At 47.3% G+C, this 27,531-nt stretch overlaps 1 protein-coding gene across 1 annotated transcript; it reads right to left on the bottom strand.

The window, feature by feature from the left end:
* Positions 1-27,194, bottom strand: htr7c (5-hydroxytryptamine (serotonin) receptor 7c). Its single transcript, XM_076997879.1, has 2 exons — positions 26,464-27,194; positions 1-2,069 (listed from the first exon to the last, which is right to left on the bottom strand). The coding sequence occupies exons 1-2, from the start codon at positions 26,928-26,930 to the stop codon at positions 1,322-1,324; spliced, it is 1,215 nt and encodes a 404-aa protein (XP_076853994.1). The 5' UTR covers positions 26,931-27,194; the 3' UTR covers positions 1-1,321.
* Between the last annotated feature and the right edge of the window lie 337 nt (positions 27,195-27,531).

The raw sequence follows: 27,531 nt of genomic DNA on the forward strand, positions 1-27,531 counted from the left end.
ATTATGAAGGAGTTTGCACCTTAGGTGGTGGCAATATGACTGTCCCTTGAGTCTGATATGCAGTTGTAGTTTATGATTCGTAAACAACGATGTTTTGCATCTAACAAGGCGCTCGTGCAATGCCTGAATAATTTGCCATAAGGCCTGTGCTCGCCCTGAATGAGACAAACCTGGCTCTAGAGATTCTGGGAGTTTGTCTGGAGCTGTTCACCTTGACAGGCCAGTGGTCCACACACACACACGTCCACACACACAGCCCTGAGCAGAGGAGCGTCGAGAGGCACGCTGAGAGGGTGCGGAGTCAGCGAGGGGAACGTTCAGACATTTAGCCACCAGAGGAGTCAATAAAAAATGTTTAAATTGTATAATTTATATCAAATAACTATCACACAGTTTTCCACATGCATTTTTATTTGTCAGATATTAGCTATGTCCTCCCTTCATACATGAAGTCCCTCTGCCACTGAGACACGTGTGACGTCTCCTGTTAGTCACGTGTGGTATCTCCCGTAAGTCAACAGCGCTGTGCTTCTGTGAGCTACTTAAACCAGCAAGCAAACAGTAACGATGCACATCAAATAGACTTTGTGGTGTGGTATTTGTGACGTTTGTGGTGTGTTACACAGAAGAGCGTAGTCTTAGCAAAGTCTTGAACAGGATTTAAACTTCTGACAGTAAACATGCCCCAACCCCCAACAACACAATACATGTTACTGTACATAATGCGTTTTTTTCCTAAACTACTGAACAAAACCAGACAAGGATCCTTCGTTATCATTTAAATATCATCCTTTTGAATTTAAATGAACTCCAGGAGGAATTACGTCTGTCACAATCCATGTGTGACGATTACGTCTGTCATAATCCACTTGTGAAGATTACGTCCGTCATAATCCACGTGTGAAGATCTGAACGCCACATCTCTGTTTGTTCTTGAATCTGCCTTGAACGCAGCCTCGTGGAATCAGAGTGTCGTACGCTTTATGAAGATCTGAACCCTGTCACTAAGGAAGTAGCCCCTCCTTGCCACGCAGCTTAAAACACAAGAGCTGAGTCACTGGAAAGGTAAGAGTCCCGTCTCTCTACGCCTCCACAACACACACACACACTCAGGTTCCCATATTAGTCAGCTTTGACCACAAGCCCTACAGCTGCTAGCCCTTACGACCCCCATCTGGGGACCCAAGCAAAGCCGACACCTCAGTGAAGAGCAGACGGCTGCGTCCAGAGCAGACGGCTGCGTCCAGAGCAGACAGCTCCGTCCAGGAAAGACTGTCCAAGCTCCCGCTTTTCCCAGCGTGTCTCCGCCACCTCCGTCACGCTACACCTTCAGCGCTTCGTGGACTCCGACGGCCGAGAGTCGGCGGTTGATGTTGCGGTAGCGACAGCGCAGAAGGTCGCGGTAGGTGGAGCGCAGGTCGCGGTTGAAGAAGGCGTAGATGAAGGGGTTCATGAGCGAGTTGGCGTAGCCGAACCACAGCAGCGTCCTCTCCACCCACAGCGGCACGCAGCTACACTCCACGCCGCACACGAAGGGGCGCGCCGTGGTCAGCAGGAAGAACGGCAGCCAGCAGACGGAGAAGACGCCCACGATCACGCCCAGCGTGGTGGCCGCCTTCTGCTCCCGCTTGAAGATGGACATGTTCTGCCTCTCCGGGCTGAGGAACCGGGACAGCGCCACGCACTCCTCCGCCACCCCTGCCCCGTGAGCCTCCTTCAGCCCCTGCATCCGCACCACCTCCCCCGGGGACGCCTCCGGCCCGGCTGCCCGGACGATGCCGGTGAAACGGTGTTTGGCCCCGCTCTTGCGGGCGGCCTTGAAGATCTTGTAGTACATGATGAGCATGACGAGCATGGGGATGTAGAAGGCCACGGCCGTGGAGTAGATGGTGTAGCTGAAATCCTGGCTGATCAGACACACGCCCGCCGCATTGATGTTCTTTGCCCAGCCACAGAACGGCGGCAGCGTGATGGACGCGGACACCAGCCACACCCCCACGATCATCTTCGCCATAAGCTGCCCATTCTGCCGCGCCGGGTAGGTCAGGGGGCGTGTGATGCCCAGGTACCTGTCAAGAGAACAGCATTCTGGGTGAGAAATGAGATTTGTATTTTGAGGGCGGCAGGACTCTTTTAAAGACAGGGAAACAACTGCATGAAAGCTCAAGGTTTATTGCGTTTTATTATTAAAGGTTTAGAACTTCATGCTGTGATGACATCACTACCACTAGGTGTAAGATGACTAAATGGATGCTGAAAATAGCCCTCAAGTGAGTGGGCAGGTTCTTCAGACAAAGGGCATTTCAGCTGGAACAAATGCCACATATTTCTGCCTACAACCACCACGATGGTCTTATACAGATATACATCCATGGACATTACAGATACAGCCTCTGGACCACCCTCACCGAAGCCCAATTAATGAAACACATTTCACATCACTGCACATGCTTAAAGGACTTAAAATCACACAAGCGATCGATCTGACGTGTTAAAGTTCCTGAAATCTGTTCGCTCGCGTGTAAAAGGGGTCTGTGAACATACGTGATGAATTCTGCTTTTCAATTTAAATCCGCTTGCGGATAAATTGTGAGCTTCATGTTGCTGTGGTGCTCATGTTGTTCTGTTATGCTGTGTTTCCAAGGTGACCGGTCCTGATGCTGATTGGAGAGAGGATCAGTAGCTCGATATGTCGCCTCAGTTCTATTCACTCTGAATTCTCCCTCTCTCTGTACTTGGCTGTTTGTCACACACAAATAAACACCCCTCCACACACACACACACCATGTAAAATACACACTTGTGTGTTTTTGCAGTTTGTGATACTTTTATTGCAGTCACTCTCAATCTCTCTCTCTTTTCTGTCTCCCATGTGTGTGTGTGTGTGCGTGTGTGCGTTCGCGTGTGTGTGTGTGTGTGTGTGTGTGTGTGTGTGTGTGTGTGTGTGTGTGTGTGTGCATTCATGCGTGTGTGCTTTCATGCGTGTGTGCGTGTACTAATGTGTTTCTGTGGACGACGAAGTAAGACAAACAGAGTGGGGGTGGGCTGCGTGGAGTGGGGGGGGGCTCATCCTTCTTCTCAGGGGGGTCATAATAACAATCGTGCTGTGAGACGGAGGCCAGCTGGTGGTTTTCCCATCAGCCCCTGCTCCCACCACGCCCCACAGCACGCCTGCACGTCGCCCGCAGATCTATTTCAAAACTCCTTCTTACTCACTGAAGATGCTATCGTGGCTCCCCTGTCTGAGATATTCCCACCTTATTCCATCTGTAATAAAGTGTTTATACAATGTTGTTGTTTGTGTACAGACGGCACCTGTACTGACACCTTGGATGGAAGAATTAGGTGCTGGTTTGTAACAACTGGCCCACGCAGTCCTACGTTTGTACTAGCAGGTCAGTTCTGTTACTAACTGTATGAACACTGGCCAAACATTTGTGTTCTACCAATACTTCTCTGCATATCTGGGCATTTACAGAAGTATTTACACTGAGTATTTCCACACTAAAGGAGTAAGGACGCCTTCTGCCTCCACAGCTGCGGAGTCCTTCTACTCCACTGCTTCATTTGAATGTTACAGGATAGTTACAGTATAGTACAGGATAGTAACAGGATAGTACAGGATAGTAACAGGATAGTACAGAATAGTAACAGGTTTGTTGTAACACAAAGGCAGTGTCTTATGTGAACCCTTATGTCTAACGTGAACCCTTACATCTAACGTGAACCTTTACATCTTACGTGAACCCTTATGCCTAACGTGAACCCTTACGTCTAACGTGAACTCTTACATGTAACGTGAACCCTTATGTCTAACGTGAACCCTTTTGTCTTACGTGAACCCTTACGCCTAACGAGAACCCTTACATCTTACATAAACCCTTATGTCTTAGGTGAACCCTTACATCTTATGTGAACTCTTACATCTTACACGAACCCTTACGTCTAACGTGAACTCTTACATGTAACGTGAACCCTTCCATCTTACGTAAACCCTCATGTCTTACGTAAACTCTATCCAGTAATTCAGACTTAATCTTACATCACAAAAATCTAGCATAATTTATTTTAAATAATGGAATTGGAACTGCAACCTTTTTAGAGCAATAATGTTCATGCCAGCTAGAAGTACTGCATCACTATGTTAGGTAGGCACCTGAAGTGCTGACTGTGTGAGGCGTGTTCACTGGGAACCTCACACGTCCTGTTTGCCTTTTGCCGTCCTCACTACAGACCTTTAGTCCCTTTCCTGTTTCCCAAATCTGGAACCCACACAGACCTGCTCCACTTAGCAGAGCGTATATCTAAACAGGGGGCTGGTTGCACTGTGACACGAGTGGGAGAAACTGTGCTAAAAATTGCACAGAACATGCGATGATATGAGATGAGATGAGATGAGATGAGACAAGATGAGATGTCTCCATTAGGGTATCATGCTTTGGCAAAACAACATTTTCTGTCTCATAGGGATATACAAATCTTCACAGACGATTTATTTCTTTCTCTCTCTGTGACCCCCTCGTCTCTCTCTCTCTCTCTCTCTCTCTCTCTCTCTCTCTCTCTCTCTCTCTCTCTCTCTCTCTCTCTCTCTCTCTCTCTCTCTCTCTCTCTCTCTCTCTCTCTCTCTCTCGCTCTCATTCCGTCTGTCTCACTCCCCATTACTTTTTTCCTCTATCTCTCCCTGTCTTGCTTATTCTCTCTCTCTCTCTCTCTCTCTCTCTCTCTCTCTCTCTCTCTCTCTCTCTCTCTCTCTCTCTCTCTCTCTCTTTCTCTCCCTTTCACCCTCAGTTCTTTCCACATCGCCAGGGCTTCTCTCCACAACTTGTTATCTGGTATCTAGGCAGTCTTCTCTCCCTCAACACCTATTGATCCTTCCAGAGCCCCACCGTTCCTTCTGAACTGCCCTTCTAGAGCCCCACCGTTCCTTCTGAACTGCCCTTCTAGAGCCCCACCGTTCCTTCTGAACTGCCCTTCTAGAGCCCCGTTGTTCCCTCTGAACTGCCCTTCTAGAGCCCCACCGTTCCTTCTGAACTGCCCTTCTAGAGCCCCGTTGTTCCTTCTGAACTGCCCTTCTAGAGCCCCGTTGTTCCCTCTGAACTGCCCTTCTAGAGCCCCACCGTTCCTTCTGAACTGCCCTTCTAGAGCCCCGTTGTTCCTTCTGAACTGCCCTTCTAGAGCCCCGTTGTTCCCTCTGAACTGCCCTTCTAGAGCCCTGTTGTTCCCTCTGAACTGCCCTTCTAGAGCCCCACCGTTCCTTCTGAACTGCCCTTCTAGAGCCCCACCGTTCCTTCTGAACTGCCCTTCGAGAGCCCCGTTGTTCCCTCTGAACTGCCCTTCTAGAGCCCCACCGTTCCTTCTGAACTGCCCTTCTAGAGCCCCACCGTTCCTTCTGAACTGCCCTTCTAGAGCCCCACCGTTCCTTCTGAACTGCCCTTCGAGAGCCCCGTTGTTCCCTCTGAACTGCCCTTCTAGAGCCCCACCGTTCCTTCTGAACTGCCCTTCTAGAGCCCCACCGTTCCTTCTGAACTGCCCTTCTAGAGCCCCGTTGTTCCCTCTGAACTGCCCTTCTAGAGCCCCACCGTTCCTTCTGAACTGCCCTTCCAGAGCCCCGTTGTTCCCTCTGAACTGCCCTTCTAGAGCCCCGTTGTTCCCTCTGAACTGCCCTTCTAGAGCCCCGTTGTTCCCTCTGAACTGCCCTTCTAGAGCCCCACCGTTCCTTCTGAACTGCCCTTCTAGAGCCCCGTTGTTCCCTCTGAACTGCCCTTCTAGAGCCCCACCGTTCCTTCTGAACTGCCCTTCTAGAGCCCCGTTGTTCCCTCTGAACTGCCCTTCTAGAGCCCCACCGTTCCTTCTGAACTGCCCTTCTAGAGCCCCGTTGTTCCTTCTGAACTGCCCTTCTAGAGCCCCGTTGTTCCCTCTGAACTGCCCTTCTAGATCTCAGTTTGCCCACTGCCTGCCTCTCCTTCGTTTTCTTAAACTTCTGTTTCTTTTTATCGATCTTTTCTCTGCATTGACTGCTTTCACTTAGATTTTGCTCTCTAGGACTGATCCTTCCTGATTCTCTGGCCAGATGGAGCTCTTGGTGAACTGAACGGAAGAGGAATTCAGATAAAGCACTCATGACTTAACAAGTCACACACGCACACACACACACGTGCACACACACATACACACACAGAATATTGTGACCACCTATCTAATAGTAGGATGAACCACCCTTGGGTGAGACGACACTAACTGGAAGTGGTGGCCTGGACTGTATCAGGTACAGAAGATCTGGAGACACATGACACCATTCCACCTGCAGAAGAGCCCTGAGCTCCCTCAGACTGTGGGCTTGAGGGTCAGTACTGTGAACCTGGTGATCCAGGTGTTCTCAGATGTGATCTCACTGGAGAGCAGGAGAGTTAGAGTCCCCGTCGTGATCCACTCATGCACCACCCTTGTGTGGTGAGGTGGGCCGTTATCCTGATGATGGTACCAGCACCATCAGGGAGGAACGTCGACATGTACGGAAAAGCATGGCCCAGATGTACACACACACACATACACACACACACACACACACACACACACACACACACACACACATCACCCAGATATATGCACAAATATATGCACACGTCACCCAGACATAAACACTGATATATACACACTCATCACCCAGATATATACACAAATATACACACACATCACCCAGACATAAACACTGATATATATACACACATCAACCAGACGTATACACACATCCCCCAGACGTACACACACATCCCCCAGACGTAAACACACACACCCCAGACGTAAACACACACCCCCCCAGACGTACACACACATCTCCCAGACATGTGCACTGCCATCACCATCCTGGGTTACCACCCTGTGGGGCTCATGCATTTGGTGACATATTCTATCTATACACCACATGAACCTGTATTCGTCTGAGATGGCAACATTTATCCAATTCCTCCATTTATGGTTCTCCTGTGGAAACTGGCAACATTGGTGATGAACCTTGGTTAACACTGGTATCTCTACCACACGGCTGCTTCAAAGACGTCACCGTGTTCACTCAGTGGTGATCGCAGGTGACCCTGGCTGGTCCTCTGGTCCACTGTGTCTATTACAGAGATTAACTGGTCCACTGTGTCCATTACAGAGGTTAACTGGTCCACTGTGTTCATTACAGAAGTTAACTGGTCCACTGTGTTCATTACAGAGGTCAACTGGTCCACTGTGTTCATTACAGAGGTCAACTGGTCCACTGTGTTCATTACAGAAGTTAACTGGTCCTATTGTGTCCATTACAGAGGTTAACTGGTCTTATTGTGTTAATTACAGAGGTTAACTGGTCCACTGTGTCTATTACAGAGGTCAACTGGTCCAATGTCTCCATTACAAAAGTTAACTAGCCCACTGTGTCCATTACAGAGGTTAACATGTCCACTGTGTCCATTACAGAGGTTAACTGGTCCACTGTGTCCATTACAGAGATCAACTCGTCCACTGTGTCCATTACAGAAGTTAACTGGTCCACTGTGTCCATTACAGAGGTTAACACGTCCACTGTGTCCATTACAGAAGTTAACTGGCCCACTGTGTCCATTACAGAGGTTAACAGGTCCACTGTGTCCATTACAGGGGTTAACTGGTCCACTGTGTTCATTACAGAGATCAACTGGTCCACTGTGTCCATTACAGAGGTCAACTGGTCCAATGTCTCCATTACAGAAGTTAACTGGCCCACTGTGTCCATTACATAGGTTAACATGTCCACTGTGTCCATTACAGAGGTTAACTGGTCCATGTGTCCATTACAGAGGTTAACTGGTCCTATTGTGTCCATTACAGAGGTTAACTGGTCTTATTGTGTTAATTACAGAGGTTAACTGGTCCACTGTGTCCATTACAGAGGTCAACTGGTCCAGTGTCTCCATTACAGATGTTAACTGGTCCACTGTGTCCATTACAATGGTTAACTGGTCCACTGTGTTCATTACAGAGGTTAACTGGTCCTATTGTGTCCATTACAGAGGTTAACTGGTCTTATTGTGTTAATTACAGAGGTTAACTGGTCCACTGTGTTCATTACAGAGGTTAACTGGTCCACTGTGTCCATTATAGAGGTTAACTGGTCCTATTGTGTCCATTACAGAGGTTAACTGGTCTTATCGTGTTACTTACAGAGGTTAACTGGTCCACTGTGTCCATTACAGAGGTCAACTGGTCCAATGTCTCCATTACAGAAGTTAACTGGTCCACTGTGTCCATTACATAGGTTAACTGGTCCACTGTGTCCATTATAGAGGTTAACTGGTCCTATTGTGTCCATTACAGAGGTTAACTGGTCTTATCGTGTTACTTACAGAGGTTAACTGGTCCACTGTGTTCATTACAGAGGTCAACTGGTCCAATGTCTCCATTACAGAAGTTAACTGGCCCACTGTGTCCATTACATAGGTTAACATGTCCACTGTGTCCATTACAGAGGTTAACTGGTCCATGTGTCCATTACAGAGGTTAACTGGTCCTATTGTGTCCATTACAGAGGTTAACTGGTCTTATTGTGTTAATTACAGAGGTTAACTGGTCCACTGTGTCCATTACAGAGGTCAACTGGTCCAGTGTCTCCATTACAGATGTTAACTGGTCCACTGTGTCCATTACAATGGTTAACTGGTCCACTGTGTTCATTACAGAGGTTAACTGGTCCTATTGTGTCCATTACAGAGGTTAACTGGTCTTATTGTGTTAATTACAGAGGTTAACTGGTCCACTGTGTTCATTACAGAGGTTAACTGGTCCACTGTGTCCATTAAAGAGGTTAACTGGTCCTATTGTGTCCATTACAGAGGTTAACTGGTCTTATCGTGTTACTTACAGAGGTTAACTGGTCCACTGTGTCCATTACAGAGGTCAACTGGTCCAATGTCTCCATTACAGATGTTAACTGGTCCACTGTGTCCATTACAGAGGTTAACTGGTGCACTGTGTCCATTACAGAGGTTAACTGGTCCTATTGTGTCCATTACAGAGGTTAACTGGTCTTATTGTGTTAATTACAGAGGTTAACTGGTCCACTGTGTCCATTATAGAGGTCAACTGGTCTTATTGTGTTAATTACAGAGGTTAACTGGTCCACTGTGTCCATTACAGAGGTCAACTGGTCTTATTGTGTTAATTACAGAGGTTAACTGGTCCACTGTGTCCATTACAGAGGTCAACTGGTCCAATGTCTCCATTACAGATGTTAACTGGTCCACTGTGTCCATTACAGAGGTTAACTGGTGCACTGTGTCCATTACAGAGGTTAACTGGTCCTATTGTGTCAATTACAGAGGTTAACTGGTCTTATTGTGTTAATTACAGAGGTTAACTGGTCCAATGTCTCCATTACAGAAGTTAACTGGTCCACTGTGTCCATTACAGAGGTTAACTGGTCCACTGTGTTCATTACAGAGGTTAATTGGTCCACTGTGTCCATTACAGAGGTTAACTGGTCCACTGTGTTCATTACAGAGGTTAATTGGTCCACTGTGTTCATTACAGAGGTCAATTGGTCCACTTTAATGATGTTGGGAGATTTCCAATGCACCTTCACTACCATGGCTGTAGAACATCCCATAATGTTACCAGTGACTGAGATGTTTTTCACCGTATTGTCATGCCCTTTTGGACATCATGTCCGTGATGTCTGTGACGTACATGACATCCCCAGAGATATTGTTGTGTTGGTGAACTAAACTCACCGAGGCAAAGGGGAATGGTATTAAGACACACACACACACACACACACACACACACACACACACACACACTCCACAGTGGTTTCCCCACAGAACACACAGTATCACACTGACACTTGCCTTCTTCCCATAGTGCATATTGCTGCCATCTCCTCTCCAAGTAAACGCACACACACACACACACACACACACACACACACACACACGCTCCCAGCTACCCACATGATATAAAGGACAACGTGATTCATCAGCCCAGGCTGCTGCTCCCACTGACCCACACCTGGTGCTCATGTGCTCAGTGTTGCACCTGCAGCAGTGGACAGAGGGGAGGGGCTCTCTGACCTCACAGTGCAGGTTATCATACTCTCACCAGGGTGTGATACACTCTCACCAGGATGTGGTATGCTGTGACCAAGGTGTGATACAGTCTGACCAGGGTGCGATATGCTGTGACCAGGCTGATACACTCTGACCAGGGTGTGATACACTCTGACCAGGGTGTGATACACTCTGACCAGGGTGTGATACATTCTGACCAGGGTGTGATATACTGTGACCAGGGTGTGATACACTCTGACCAGGGTGTGATATACTGTGACCAAGGTGTGATGCACTCTAACCAGGGTGTGATACACTCTGACCAGGGTGTGACACACTCTGACTAGGGTATGATACACTCTGACCAGGGTGTGATACTCTGACCAAGGTGTGATACACTATGTCTTCTGACACATTTCTGTCTTTGCCAGCATGAACTTGTCCATCAGTTTGTTCTCAGTAGCTCTTCTCTGTGATTGGACCAGACAGACGACCTTTACATCAGTGGGTCCTGGGGTCCAAGCCCCTGTCACTGGTTTACTGGTCGACCTTCTTTGAAACACTTTTGGAGATGTTGGAGATGATCAGATCTTCACACATCAATTCTTGCTGCTTCTAACTCATCAATGTCAAGACCTGTTCACTTTCTGCCTAATATAACTGACCACTGATAGGGGCCACTGTAGAAGATAATCAATGCTTACTTAATTTCTATGGTTTTACTGTCGTGGATGTAGTGGATGTGTGTGTGTGTGTGTGTGTGTGTGTGTGTGTGTGTGTGTGTGTGTGTGTGTGTGTGTGTGTGTGTGTGTGTGTGTGTGTGTGTGTGTGTGTGTGTGTGTGTGTGTGTGTGTGTGTGTGTGTGTGTGTGTGTGTGTGTGATGAATGGCTTGACTTATATCTCCAGGTAATCATTGCTCTTTATCGAAATTCATTGTAGCCGACCTGGGGTTTGTATGCCTGTGTCATGCTTGTGTCATGCTTGTGTCATGCCTGTGTCATGCCAAGCTGTCTTTTTACAGGACATTCTCATTTTTGACAATGCTGTATCTATCACTGACTGTATCACTGCTGTGCCACTCGCTGACACCATGCAAACAGGACCTGAGACACCCGTCCTCTCCCGGGTCCTGTAGATCCAGGGTCTCACACGCCTTGTCTTCAGACATTTTAAAACATGAATTAACATTATTAATTTTTCAAAGACATAATTTTATAAGATCTCACATGATATGCAATAAAACATCTGCAATGGACAGCTGCTCTAGAATGTTCTAGAATGTTCTAGAATGAATAAATTCACATCATATGGATGCAGTGAACAGTGATTCACCATTAGCCTGCAAACATGGCAGAATAATTCAATATGAATGCATGACAAGAACAGGCAGCCTTCCAGATTAAACCCTAATGGTGCTCAGTCCTATCAGCTGGAGGTAATCTAGTTGGAAATGACTTGGTCACAATCTGTGTCCATGGTAGTCTGACATGATGAGACTTCAGAATGCTCCATCATCCTAATCTCAGTTTTGTGTGGGAGCTCAGCGTTCAAGCAGTGAACAGTCGACTGACAGTGAACAGTCGACTGCCTAGCAAGGAACACCCAGAAAAATAACACTCAGTACCTAAATAACACCCAGTACTAAAATAACACCCAGAAAAATAACACCCAGTACCTAATAACACCCAGTACTAAAACAACACCCAGAAAAATAACACCCAGTACCAAAACACCCAGTACTAAAATAACACCCAGAAAAATAACACCCAGTACCGAATAACACCCAGTACTAAAACAACACACAGAAAAATAACACTCAGTACTAAAATAACACCCAGTACCAAAACACCCAGTACTAAAATAACACCCAGAAAAATAACACCCAGTACCAAAACAATAACCGGAAAAATAACACCCAGTACCAAATTAACACCCAGAAAAACAACACCCAGTACCAAAACAACACCCAGAGCTAAAATAACAGTAAAAAAAATAACGCCCAGTACAAAATGTGTTGCATGCTCAGATTTCAAAGACTGTCACAAAAACAGGGAAGTAAAATCAAACAATAATAACAATATTCAACTGCCCTCAGATATGTAAACTAGGCTGTAGGTTGTTTACAAGATGAAAAAATTACAATATGTTACCTGTACAAATGTCACTCATGGTCCAAACATACTTTTGTGGATACAGACACTTATCACTCCACCCTATTTTAACCACTGTCCATAAAACAACTTTACAGATACTTTCACTATGTAAAATGGGTTAGTGGCTTAGAGTATGAGACGACATCCCTGTCGTACTGACTCCATTTCTAATCACTAACTCTATTACACACGTAGCTATCTGTTAAACTAGTTTTCTTCCGTGTTGCAGTAATAACACGTGCGCCTGCTAGATATAGTCTTGTGTCACGTGACCCTCTCAACAGCATGACTAGCGGAGCACCTACACAGTACGGTATCACGTATCACTCTGTGTCATCATAAGGTCCTGCCTCAGGTGAAGCTGCCTTCGGTTCTATCTTTGAATCCTCATCATCTCATGGCAGTGAGGTGAACACTTCAGAAAATCTATAAAATAAGCGTCAGGAATTGATCCCGACCACCTGTGTTTGCTAATTAACTCAAGACATCCGTTAGAAATAATCGCTGAAAAATGAACTAGAAACACTTTGGCTGTTTGAGAGCTGATTTTGCTCCAGCTGTTGAATGAATGCAATCTTCCAGCACACTTACAAAAGGCACTTCAAAAGTTACACATGGTCAGAGACACGGAATGACGTTTGTCTCCTAAACCTGCAGAAGGACGTCTTTACGATCCGTTGTTCGTGGTTCGTTGCTGGGGAAGCCCCCGCTGAAGAGCTCCGGACACTCAGACGTCTCTCTGATTGGCACTAACCCAATTAAGTCTGGGCTCAGATGGGAACAGACATATGAGGTACGTGACTCCATTTTCAATTTCAAGAGCCGACTCTCAGGGGACATGAAGGAGCGTCATCATTCATTCACTCAAACTCTCACTTACATTCACTTGTATCCTTTCATCTGTCTGTTTCTTTTACCTATAAAGTTTCATTATTTATTCTTTAGTAGTGAATAGATTTCAATCCGTTTAAATCTGCGAATGTTACTTGCCCCACAATGTGTTAATGTGAGCAATGAATCTTTCTGGGAATGAACCAGTCTGTAATACTGTAATACTGTTTATTAATGTTCTGTCATCAGTGTCATTCAGGGTAATACAGCACTTATCCAGCTAAGAAGCCGGAATAAACAGGTATGGTGCCCACACACAGCAGGGTTATGAACGCCAGTGACACAAGAGGCCAGCACATTACTGCCTTCTAAGGAGTAAGATTTGTTTCCAGCTAGTACAGCATGTAGAAAGAAGAAAAAGAATATTTTTTGAATAAATACATACAAAAAGACGCTTGTTTCAGAACACACAGGAGATCAGAACAGAAGATCTGTTAACCTGACATAACCTGAAGCTCAGCGTATGGGAGCAGAGGAAAGAAAAGGGGGATCCAGCATCTCACTCCTGCACGTCTTCACTACACACGTCTACAGTGCAAATAGTGCACAGGACCTCTTACCCAGTGATCACACACACCACAGCTCTGCATGTTTGCTGTGGGGGCGGGGCTTCCAGGGTTCTGAGTCCGTGTGACATAATGTTTCTATAAAAATGGGCAAATGTTCGTCAGATAGCAGCAGTGTTTGAAATACCACTGGGGGCTGGGTGTGTGTGTATATCTGGGGTGTGTGTGTGGGGTGGGGGGGTTATATCTGCGAGGGGGGGGGTGTTTGGGTTTATTACTGTAGTTTAACAAACATCGCAGGCCTGTCTGCCTACTTTCTGTTTGTCCTCGTTCTCAACACCATGCAAATTACCTTGAGTTATAAGCATGTAACCATGGGAGCCCCACACAACCCCCCAACACATCCTTCACACACCCCCACACATCCCCGGCACACCCCCACTACATCTGCTGAGAACCCACCATCGAGTAGGAAATATAAACATAAGTAGCACAAAGTCATTTCCAAGAATCTAAAAATTTCTGACTAATAATCACAGAAAATGCCATTTGCAATGATTCAGACATTAGAGCTTTCTACTAGATGTTTAGCTTTGATAAGGTTATTCCCGCTTCTAATGGGAGTACAAACCCCACACAGCACTATGCGTCGAGGACTGAACAAACACAGAGACATCATGAGACATCAGGAGACAATGTGAGACATCAGGAGACAACATAAGGAGACAACGCGAGACATCAGGAGACAACGCGAGACATCATGCTCCAGCTGGAATTCTGTGCAGACGTTTGTCCATTTTTCTAGAGAACAGTTTGTCATACAGTGTGAGGAACTGCATAAGCAAGTTGATTCGAGATTACATAACGTCGTGCAGTTGAAAATAACGGCTTTGCTTATGGTTCGGCGACCACACAGATGGGAAATCTCATTTGTTGTCCGTTTCTCCTTTTTCTGGGCTGGGTAACAATGAGAAAAGACACAGAGGCAGCATGGAGTGGACTGCCTGACTTCGCAGGGAAATCAGTGGTTTCTACACTTAGCCTGCGTTCACCAGCACTGTCCCTGTGTTCATCCTGCCTTCTCATGATGAAGAAGTCAGCAAAAGGCCAAACAATAACAGGTCAACAAATCGCACTACACACAGCAGTGTATTTACAGCGTTTCAGCTTATTATCAAATGCTTTATCAACGAAAATAGCTTTCTTGAGAGTATTATCAATATCACAGAAAGTTGTGTGAGCATGTGGTGATTTTTAAAGGACCCCCACCTAATGATTTACCATAGCACTTCATTCATTTTCACGAGTCTGTTGTAATCTCCCTGTATCAAACTGAAATTTCAGCAAAAAATAATGAAATAATTGCCTTATTTATTGGATGTAAATAAACTGTGAAATTGCCCTGTCAGTTAAAAACCATATGTGTTAGAAAGAAAATTAAAAATTGATCTGAATTCAGCATAAAAAGACCTATAAGGTAAAAAGTGCTATAATCCCATAAGACTGTTTATCAAACAAGGACATCAGTTAATGTATTTGTTAGCGTAGGCAGAGTTTGGGAGTATAATCAAATACACACACACACACACACACACACACACACACACACACACACACACACACATATTATCACATTGTACATCATCACCTCATACCTCATCTTCCTCCTCTCTCTGACAAACGCCTCTCTGTCTTCTACCAGCTGCCAGATTGACAGAGAAAAGTCACACATGCACACACACACACACACACTTCATATGCTGTTCTGAGAATTTGTATACATCTATGTCAAATCCTCATAATCACTGAAGATCTTAGCAGTGCTAATGCTCCTCGTGCTGCTAACACTGCTAGCACTGCTAGCACACACTCAGCGCTTTGGTGATGTGAAAAAGGAGGATCATACAAACACCAGCAGTGTCACAAACAAAACAATCCTTCACACTAGTGTCGCAGGCCGCTAACGCCACTAGCGCTAACACCAGCGATGCTACATATCTGCCACTATCACTATTCTTAATTCGTTGTGTTAATTCATTTTTTATCTAGTTGCAGTCTCCTAGATCCTAGCTTGGATCGCTGATCTCACAGAACAGAACCCCCTCCAAATACAGATGTGAAACGTGCAAACACTTCCTCCACAAATTCAGGCTGACGCCAGAGTTGAGCTGGTGAGACAAATATAACCATTAACTGGACAGAGCTGACAGCATTTACACCATAACACCACAGAAGTGTTCGAAAAGACTCTACTGGGGTCCCGCCCCCCCACATTGTGAAGCTATACTGAATCCAGGGCTCTAGCACTGGGGACAGCTGCATATCAGATTAAGAGTCCCTAACCCTACGGCTGCCATCAACTCATCTGCTGCCACTGTCCCCATGCTGCCATATTCTAACTGCTGCCACCAAGTCTGTCTTTCCATCTGCTGCTTTGGCTATGTTCATTAATCACACACTTGTGTTTTAAACACACACACACACACACACACTCACATTTAAACTCACATACACTCTTATTTCCAGCCCTCTTCCCTACTCATAAGAGGCTCTTCAGACACTGTCCTTGGGAGAAACACACTGACACTCGTGAGGACTCGTATTTTGAATAAGAGCATTCAGGAGTGTCTTAGAGCCTTCAACGAGACCAATCTCTCCTCTTCAACAAATATCGTCTCCTCTCCACCGAGACTCGTCTCCTCTCCAACGAGACCTGTATACTCTCCAACGAGACTCGTCTCCTCTCCACCGAGACTCGTCTCCTCTCCACCGAGACTCGTCTCCTCTCCAACGAGACTCGTCTCCTCTCCACCGAGACTCGTCTTCTCTCCAACGAGACTCGTCTCCTCTCCACCGAGACTCGTCTCCAACGAGACTCGTCTCCTCTCCAACGAGACTCGTCTCCTCTCCAACGAGACCTGTATACTCTCCACCGAGACTCGTCTCCTCTCCACCGAGACTCGTCTCCTCTCCAACGAGACCTGTCTCCTCTCCAACGAGACCTGTATACTCTCCAACGAGACTCGTATACTCTCCAACGAGACTCGTCTCCTCTCCACCGAGACTCGTCTCCTCTCCAACGAGACCTGTATACTCTCCAACGAGACTCGTCTCCTCTCCAACGAGACTCGTCTCCTCTCCAACGAGACTCGTCTCCTCTCCAACGAGACTCGTCTCCTCTCCAACGAGACCTGTATACTCTCCAACGAGACTCGTCTCCTCTCCACCAAGACTCGTCTCCTCTCCAACGAGACTCGTCTCCTCTCCAACGAGACCTGTATCCTCTCCACCGAGACTCGTCTCCTCTCCACCGAGACTCGTCTCCTCTCCAACGAGACCTGTATACTCTTGAGCTTTAAAAATGAAGCAGCTTTGTTTTGAAAACATCCCAGTCTGCCGTCCTGGAAATGAAATATTCGGTGCATTTTTTCAAGATGTAGATGCTTAGTCTTTTTGTTTATTTATTTTTAAATCATCACGATATACTCAGTGTGCAAAAAGTTTTTACATGGAAAACATAATTTGTTGGCAGACCCCAATTAAACTCAAACTCCCTCTGTTATTACTAAGGTCACTCATGGTCATTTTCAGACCTGATGAAAACTTAATTCACTCCTCACAGTCTCGTATAGAGAATGATACTGTTTGTAGAGGAGTGTCTATGTACACAGCCATAGTAATTTCATGGCAAATAAGCCGTGTAATTTAGATTGAGAACGTCCTTTTCCACATATAGTAAAAGCACAGGTCAGATTGTGATGTGCAATTAAAACCCAGTTTTGACATTTTTAGAGTGTGAGATGTTCCAAAAATGTACCCCTTCAGAGGGCTCTCGGGAAGGGGGGATAGCTGTTAGCTGCAATCACTCTTTATAAAAGGCATTTATCCTAACAGGGTCAGCTTGAGAACAGTGTGTGTCATTGCTGCCTAAGTGAAGAGGGAGGTAGAGGCTGGATTTTTAGTCAGAGGGTTTGATCTTTTGGGCCAAAATCTGTGTTTTAAACCGAGGAGCTCTGACACACGCTTTCTGTGAATGTCATGGGTTCGTGGACATGGTGACGCTCACTGTGCCACTGTGAGGAAATTGTGAGAAATTACTATCTGTCCTGAGGTTGTAATGTTTTCAATGTGTATGGGGATAGGTACGCCTTCATAGCACTTAGACTCCTCTACCACACCCCCGTTCCTAGTGAGGATGGAAGGCTAATTGTGATATAAGTGTGTGATGCTAGGTTAGGTCCTTAGACTTGTGGCCCTTTGAGAAAGTGGTTGAGATACACATCCTGGGTCCGGCTTGGTCACATCAGCCAAATGGCCAGGGTAGTGCTCGAATGATTGGCTGAATTGATCAGACGAGCAGACGTGGGGGAAGCAGGTAGTGTTGTGACATTCGTGACCTTTAGAAACAAGGGGAGCTGCAGGGCTCTCATTGATCTGTCAGAATCTGCATGATTCTCTCTCTCTCTCTCTCTCTCTCTCTCTCTCTCTCTCTATCACTCTCTCTCTCTCAATCTCCTTCTTTCTCCCTCTCCTTCTCCCTCTCTCTCTTCCTGTATCCCTCTCCCCCTCTCCTTCTCCCTCTCTCTCATCCTCTATCCCTCTCTCTCTGCCTCCCACACTCCTTCATTCCCTTTCTCTCTCTTCCTCTGCTCCCTCTCTCACGCTTCCTCTCTCTCTCCCAATCTCCTTCTCTCTCCCCTCTCGCTCTTCCTCTATCCTCCTCTCTCCCTTCTACTCTCCTTCACTCCCTTTCTCTCTCTCTCTCTGCCTCTCTCTCCTTCTATCTCTCTCCTTCTCACTCATGCTCTTTCTCTCTTTCATGTATCTCTCCTTTTCCCTCTGATTTGAATCTTCTATCCATCTCTTGTAATGAAGGTCTCTTGGGTGAAAGAAGATATAGGAATATTTGGTGTTTATTAGAACTGCTGGATTCTGAGAAGAGCTGCATCTTTGCGTTGCTAAATTCTTGTATCTTGTGAATCATTTCAATTTTGCACTGGTGGACTATTTTCATATCAGGCCACACAGGATGGAACTGGGTCTCAGGAGGAGTTGCGCAGATGGAGAATGAATGTATAGCTGAGGACTCAGTCTGGACAGACGCCATGCCGGGCAGTAATCTTGTAGCATTACGTTGGACTGTACTGTCAAACCCAGTGGCTTTGGTAGAGAAAGCGAAACACATGAAAGTCATTTTGAGGTCAGGGTGAGTGTGAACGCCAGGCTAGATGTACAAAGGCACAGAACTGTCAGCATATGTGTTATCTGTAAGAGTAACACGACTGAAGATTCTGTCGAAACCCTTCCCACACCCAGGTGCTGTCTGTGTTCCTGGGCTCATACAAGCTAGGACGTTTTGCATGTGTTTTAGTTACGAGAGTAATGTGCAGTAGCATTCAGAGGAGGGGAGTTGGGTAGAGTGGGGGGAGGGGAGTTGGGTAGAGTGGGGGGAGGGGAGTTGGGTAGAGTGGGGGGAGGGGAGCTGGGGGAGTGGGGGGAGGGGAGTTGGGGGAGTGGGGGAGTGGGGGAGGGGAGTTGGGTAGAGTGGGGGGAGGGGAGTTGGGGGAGTGGGGGGAGGGGAGTTGGGTAGAGTGGGTGGAGGGGAGTTGGGTAGAGTGGGTGGAGGGGAGTTGGGTAGAGCGGGGGGAGGGGAGTTGGGTAGAGTGGGGGGAGGGGAGTTGGGGGAGTGGGGGGAGGGGAGTTGGGTAGAGTGGGGGGAGGGGAGTTGGGTAGAGTGGGGGGAGGGGAGTTGGGTAGAGTGGGTGGAGGGGAGTTGGGTAGAGCGGGGGGAGGGGAGTTGGGGGAGTGGGGGGAGGGGAGTTGGGTAGGGAAGTTCCTCTCCATACCAGCGCCATGTTTCTGTGTCTTTGCCAGTTGTGTTTTATTTGCAGTTTTAAGGTGACTCTCGGACTCCCTCCCTCTCCACGCACTGCATGCAAAATGTTTTTTAAACTCTAGCTAATTCTGTAATAGGATTTGAATTATGCAACACAAGTACATAAATAATCATGGACTGGCCAATGAAACCCCACCCTCCACACCATCAATTTTACACAGGTTAACTCAACGAAACAAAGAAATCAGATTCAACAGGAGTTAGTGTGCAGTTGTAGCTAAACTGCCGTTTAAACACCACAATGTCTGCTTTGCTATGGCACAGTGGACGTCACTTGTCCTTCAGGGCTATGCAAATATTATGCAAATGAGCTTGCCTTAAGAACTCTCCCAGGACATGACAGTAATCACGCAGGTCCTGAAAGGTCACTGGTAGGAAGTGCAGCAGTGATTAAGTGTGATTAGCTTGTGAACAGTATAAACAGAAAGAGCAGCAGAAGAGGTTAGCCTGAAGAGGTTAGCCTGAAGAGGTTAGCCTGAGCTCTGTGTAGACTGAGTCCACCATCAGCAAGTACTAGCTCATTAAACTAGTCACTCATTATTACTGGGTGTCCTAGTTCCTGTAGCCCAAACACATTCGGAGGAATCCCAGTGGCTCCGGAGACCATTTGACTGGTAGTGTGAAACATATTGTAGCATTTATCAAGGACAAACCAGGTGGAGACAAATAATGTTGTAGGCCTTAAGGCAGGAGAAGGGCTGAATGACAACAGAGGCCATTTGTTACTCAAATGTTTGACATTCAGTACAAACAATGAAGCCATGGCACGCAAGGGAACTTTGACACCTGTACAAGGAAATCAGGTAAACTCTCAACATCCTGTCCAAAAGTCTGAGTTCCCTCCTTCAGTTTTATGGTCACTGGGAAGGAAATATCTCACCCACAGACCCCTACACGCCCATACACATCCACCAACACACACACCCACACCCATACACAGCCACCAAGACACCCACACTCACCCACTCATACCCATACACACCCACCAACACACCCATCTACACCCACACTCACTTTCTAGATTATAGCCCACTTTGCTGCTGCATTACTATGGACTTCCTTTCCCACACACTGTAGACAGGAAACATTTCATCAGCCGCTGGGACTGTGTTTCCTATTTTCACATGGTCATCTTGTATTGGGAAATAAGAGTAACGTGTGGGGCTACTGGGTAGTTCCTGCATACAGGGGCATCCACCACACAGTCAGACCGGCTACCACGACATCCAGGGTGTAAATGCAGCTGATGTCAAACAGGCTGGGCAGGCACACACACATCCACGCAGGCACACGCACATCATCGCAGGCACACGCACATCCACGCAGGCACACGCAGGCACATGTACATCCATGCAAGCACACACACATCCACACAGGCACACGCACATCCACGCAGGCACACGCACATCCACGCAGACACACGCACATCCACGCAGGCACACGTACATCCATGCAAGCACACACACATCCACGCAGGCACGCGCACATCCACGCAGGCACACACACATCCACGCAGGCACGCGCACATCCACGCAGACACACGTACATCCATGCAAGCACACACACATCCACGCAGGCACACGCACATCCACGCAGGAACAACAGTTGTGCCATTTGTCTCCTGTCTTTAAGTACATAGAAATTAAGCAAATGTACTTTCATGGTACCCAAATATACCCTCCCCCCTTCTCTCTCTCTCTGCAGTAATTAATTTCCCTAAAACAGGTTTTTCTTTACTGGATTATTTTGTGCTACCTGAAAATGACTAGCCCAGCCTGACGCATCTCATGGGGGTTAGTCCCAGCCCTCCGACTCCTCCCACTCCTCCGACTCCTCCTCATCCCACGCTTCCCAGCCTCTCTCAGCACTGTACCAATCAACGTTCGACTACACCTTCAAACGTACGACCACACCTTCAAACGTTCAACTACACCTTCAAACGTTCGACTACACCTTCAAACGTTCGACTACACCTTCAAACGTTCGACTACACCTTCAAATGTACGACTACACCTTCAAACGTTCGACTACACCTTCAAACGTTCGACTACACCTTCAAACGTACGACTACACCTTCAAACGTGCAACTACACCTTCAAACGTACGACTACACCTTCAAACGTTCAACTACACCTTCAAACGTACGACTACACCTTCAAACGTGCGACTACACCTTCAAACGTACGACTACACCTTCAAACGTTCGACTACACCTTCAAACGTTCGACTACACCTTCAAACGTACAACTACACCTTCAAACGTGCGACTACACCTTCAAACGTACGACTACACCTTCAAACGTTCAAATACACCTTCAAACGTACGACTACACCTTCAAACGTTCAACTACACCTTCAAACGTTCGACTACACCTTCAAACGTTCGACTACACCTTCAAACGTTCGACTACACCTTCAAACGTACAACTACACCTTCAAACGTACGACTACACCTTCAAACGTGCGACTACACCTTAAAACGTGCGACTACACAAACAAACCTCGCTGCTCTCAAAGACGGAGAGAGAGAGAAATACAAAGAGCCACTATTGAAGTTTCCTTCCAATTCTGCTCTCGCTCTCTCACTCTCCAAAACCCCAGACTTGCTCCTCAGTGGTGGAGATATTCAGGACTTCGACGCTGGTGCTGTTCTGTGTCTTAGGGCAAGCGCACGTGGCCGTGTGGATAAAACGTGCTCTTCCCAGGGGGACCTGAATGGGTGGATCAATACACCCAGCATGCAGTGCGGAAGACCCACAGTGCAGTGGACTAGCGGCTGGATGCGTCAGAACTTCCAGCTGACTGGGTTTCCTCTGGGGGGGGCGGCAGTGTTCCCCTTGGCTTGGACTGACATGCTAGCCTAGTGCAACAAGACCTTGTGACAGCAGATTTGTCTCATTTGCCAAATTACACAAAACACCAGTAATTCCTGCTCTGAACCCGTGCCAAGCCAGAGTTATCGTGCTATCTGCTCAGCCAAGAGGTTCATCCGAAACCATTAACGCGCTCCTCCAGGCACACGGAGGCAGCCAGTGCTGTGTGGGCACTTCGCTGGGTGGGTGGGGTACAGCACAGTGACCTACAAACACTGGGGACTAAGACAACATACTGGCAAAATCTTGCTCTTGAGTATTGTGTTCGAAACGGACCGTTCACACGTTCCCGTTAGTGTCTGTATTGTTCATTCCTGGCATGGCACGGTGTTTACATTACTCATCAGAATCCAGAATCAAGTCCAGAATCCACAGCACAATTAAACACGATTTTTTTTCTTCAATGACAGGAAAAGTCACGAAAGCATTTCGCCATTAGCAAAAGCCGAGCAGCTCTGAAGCACATGCTGAGATGAAGCACGGAGTCTGAGATGGAATGTGGGCATGTCTTCGTCCCATTGTGGACCTGCTGCATGTGCGTGTGCTCAGGTTTGTGTGCAGCATGGCTCAAGGTGAGTCTCTTAGGTGGTGACTCACGTTATCAGGTGCTGCTGCCACTGCAGATGGTCCTCAACAGTCCCCTGACTTCACTGGATCAACGTGCAAGATGTTTGTCAACCGCCCCCCCCCGATTCCTGAGACTCCAGTTATTGTGTGGTTGCCACACTGCAGTAAGCTTACGTTCATGCTTCCGGCTTTCTTTCTGTAAAACTAATTCTGCATCAAATTTGAGACGTTCGATAAAGAGTAAACCCCCCCCCCCCCACCCCCACCCCCACCCCGCTGTGTTAAACACTGGTTCAGATCTCGGCGCATACGTCTCAGTACATATCCGCCTGCTCTTTACACCTGCTGGCCCGAACATTTCAGTCTTTCACTCTGTCGTTCATAACCCAGCCAGCTCAGCTCGTGAAGGGGATGATTATTACCGCACCCGCTGAGCCAGCTGTGCTAGCGCAGGACAAAAACGTGAAAAATGTACAACGCGTGGCCTTTTTGCGGAGAGCAGAGCGAGCGAGACCATTTTGAGCTGATATTCACAAAGGCGTTCCAGGCAGCCTGTCAGGCCAGGAGCTGCTCCCGCTGAGGGCACGGCCCCTTATTCAGAGCTCTATATGAGGCACATTATTGTATATAAACCTGCTCCCTTTAAGAGGTTATTTTTAGAGCCCCCCGAGAACACGTCTTACTCTGTTTTGCAATGAATTGCTAGAGGGTATATATACACATACATACACATACGTACAGTATATATATATATATATATATGATCGCATTTGTAGGCAGACTTTTAAAAGGTGATCTTCTCTGTGGATGTGAGGAGAGAAGACCTTCTCCGTTTGAGAGGTGACGTCACTAATTTCTCACTCTAGCTGTTAGGCAGCGACATGGGGGCACAGTGTAATTTCACTATGAAAACCCGAAAAAGGCTTTGACTGACAGCAGGAGACCGCGAAAGGCCTTGCGTGCTTATTTAATTCACTAGAAGAAGTGCACCCACGTTCAGAAGCAGCTCGCCGAGTTCGAGGAGGCAGGGACGAGTTTAACAGAAACTAAATTTCCATTAAATGCAGAAGCCTGGAAATCTAGGCTAGCAGTGTTCGTGTTGGAGACGCATGAGCGTGGCCTTAATACCAGTCTGCAGCCGGCCCGTCCTACAGCAGTCGCTCTAAAGGCCATTTTCCTGTTGCAGAGTTAAAGCGTGGATGCCCTCAGGGACCTCCATCCTGTAAGGCAGGCTCAGTGTTCCCATTCCGCCTGTTCTCCGCCTGCACCAATGCTGCTGTTCATTTTATAGCCAATAACATTATTCAGACTAACGCAAATCTTCACAGGCTCCAAGAAATGATTGTCGTGGACCCATAAATTCAACTAATAAGACATGAAGAGGAGGCACGGAGGAGGCAGTGAGATGGTGCGGCGAGGGCTGCATCTCCTCCTGCCCTCTCAGAGCACACTGAAGTGAGGAGAGCTGACTGATCACCTGAATTTATCTCACAGCAGATTATTGGAAAATCACTAAACTGTCTGTGGTTGTCCAATCAGCATAGCTGTGAGGCATGTCTCACCCAGACACGTCTCGCCCTATACGTCTTACCCTACACGTCTCACCCTACACGTCTCACCCAGACACGTCTTACCCTACATATCTTACCCAGACACGTCTCAGCCTACACGTCTCAACCCCTACACATCTCACCCTACACGTCTCACCCAGACACGTCTCACCCTACACGTCTCACCCTACATGTCTTACCCAGACACGTCTCACCCTACACATCTTACCCTAGACGTCTCACCCTACACTTCTCACCCTACACGTCTCACCCTACATGTCTTACCCAGACACGTCTCACCCTACACATCTTACCCTAGACGTCTCACCCTACACTTCTCACCCTACACGTCTCACCCAGACACGTCTCACCCTACACGTCTCACCCTACATGTCTTACCCAGACACGTCTCACCCTACACATCTTACCCTAGATGTCTCACCCTACACTTCTTACACAACACATCTAACCCTACATGTCTCACCCTACACGTCTTACCCAGACACGTCTCACCCTACACTTCTCACCCTACACGTCTCACCCAGACACGTCTCACCCTACACGCCTCACCCTACATGTCTTACCCAGACACGTCTCACCCTACACATCTTACCCTAGACGTCTCACCCTACACTTCTTACCCAACACATCTTACCCTAGACGTCTCACCCTACACTTCTTACCCAACACATCTAACCCTACACTTCTCACCCTACACGTCTCACCCTACACGTCTTACCCAGACACGTCTCACCCTACATGTCTCACCCTACACGTCTCACCCTACACGTCTTACCCAGACACGTCTCACCCTACATGTCTCACACTACACGTCTCACCCTACACGTCTTACCCAGACACGTCTCACCCTACATGTCTCAGCCTACACGTCTCACCCTACACATCTCAGCCTACACGTCTCACCCTACACATCATACCCAGAGACATCTTACCCTACACGCCTTACCCTGTACGTCTCACCCTACATGTCTTACCCAGACAAGTTTCACCCAGACGTCTCACACTACACATCTTACCCATGCACACTCATCTATCCATATAATGTCTTACCCTACATGTCTTACCCAGACAAGTCTCACCCTACACGTCTTACTCAGACACGTCTCACCCTAGACTTCTTACCCAGACATGTCTTACCCTACATGTCAAACCCTACGCGTCTTACCCAGACACCGTGCAGAGACACTGCAGTTGTTTTTTTGGGATTTTTCTGCACCAGCAGGCAGGCGTTGTTAAAACATTCAGCCACTCTTGATATAAAAAAACACATGCTGACTGTAAGCTCATATATATGTAAATTGATATATATAAATTACATAATAAATAAGAAAATAACATAAAAAACATACATGCTGTGTACTTTTTTATGACTTCTCAGATCTTTTGTGACCTTACTGTCTTACTGGATTTACTTAGGGTGACAACAACCACTACAGCATTCTTAAGAGAAGCTGAAAGATTTATAGTTTCAAGCGACTCAACGAAAGAATGGACCTCGCTGTATGTGGCCACCGTCTGATGTGGCATACCCGCTAAGATCCGACATCACATACACGGAGTTTTCAGAGGTGTCAGGTCAGATTAAGGTCTGGCGGCGACCTCTTTGTCACGTTACTTATTTATTGCTGCGGTGCTGACCCATTTTCTTATGTCCGCGCACGAGTCTTCTCCGCCAGGGTTAAACCTGTCGCCAACCGGAGCTGTCACTTTTGTATCTGAGCACTCCTGCGATAGTTGTGCAGACGTAGTGACATTTACAGGTTACGCGTGTGAGCCCTCCTTACTCCGTTTCTCATTCCGTTATTAATTTGTGTGTCACAGTTGTTGCCTGCTGATTGCGCAAACCTAACTTACGGGCCGACGAGGAGACAAAAAGACGCATAAACATTTAAAGTTGGAAATTCAACAGCGAGTTAATTTAACGGTATGATCCAGCGAACTCACCTGTCCACGCTTATTACGCACAAGGTCATAATCGAGGCCGTACAGCACATGACATCCATCCCGATGAAGATGTTGCAGAACACTTCTCCGAACAGCCACTTCCCTCCGGTGAGGTCCGTAACTATCACGAAGGGCATCACCACGATAGCCACGGAGAGATCCGCCACGGCCAGAGACACCAGCAAGTAGTTGGACGGCTGTCTCAGTTTCTTTACAACGCAGACCGCAATAACCACCAGCATATTCCCGATCACCGTCAACGCAGTGATCACAGCCAACATTACTCCGATGATGATCTTCTCTGCGGTGGTGAAGTCGTGCAGCGCCTCTCCGCACGAGTCGTTCCACATCGCGGTGGGTCCCGCCGCCGTGGCCACGTTATAGTACAGGTGCAGGGAACCATTGATAACTTCCGCGGCGTACACGGGTCTGGCGAAAGTAGAATCTAGTCGCGAGGAGTTGAACATCACTGCGCTGCGATCCCGTCGGTGCACTGCGGGACCCGTCGCCAAGAGCGCGAGCCCACCACGCGCATCATGAACCCAGCGCCGGTTCTGTTACGCACGCTGCTGCCCCGCCAAACAATATCACAACCAGCTTGGGGAAGGAGCACTGGGACGGTGTCATTACAGTAAACAAAAAAAATATCCCACGAATAAGTGAAATAATCGTTTTGGCGTGCGAGCTCTCTCCGGTGGCGCAGCGCGCGTGGACTGTTGGCTCTTGCGAGAGCGACGCGCGCGAGTGGAGCGGCGCGCGCGAGACGGGCTGTGGCGCACTCCGGCTACCATGGAGACCGAGAGGGAACTTTTTACTTTGGACGCAAAGGGCAATTTTTCGTTTGGACGCAAGAAAGCCTTCATTTAAAACCCTAGGAACTAATTATCCTATACAATCTTTTAACTCTGTTTATCTCTGTCGGTATCTCCTTCTGTCTTATGTTTTAATTTTGAAGATTTTTTTTTTAATAGCCCTTAATCTTAAATGTGACATATGCTGTGTCTGTCCAGTTTGTATGGATCGCTGACCATGCCCGTCTCCCGTTTTATGGATTGTGAAGAATTAGCC

This window comes from Brachyhypopomus gauderio, chromosome 3 (genome assembly GCF_052324685.1).
Source record: "Brachyhypopomus gauderio isolate BG-103 chromosome 3, BGAUD_0.2, whole genome shotgun sequence".
Taxonomy (NCBI): domain Eukaryota; kingdom Metazoa; phylum Chordata; class Actinopteri; order Gymnotiformes; family Hypopomidae; genus Brachyhypopomus; species Brachyhypopomus gauderio.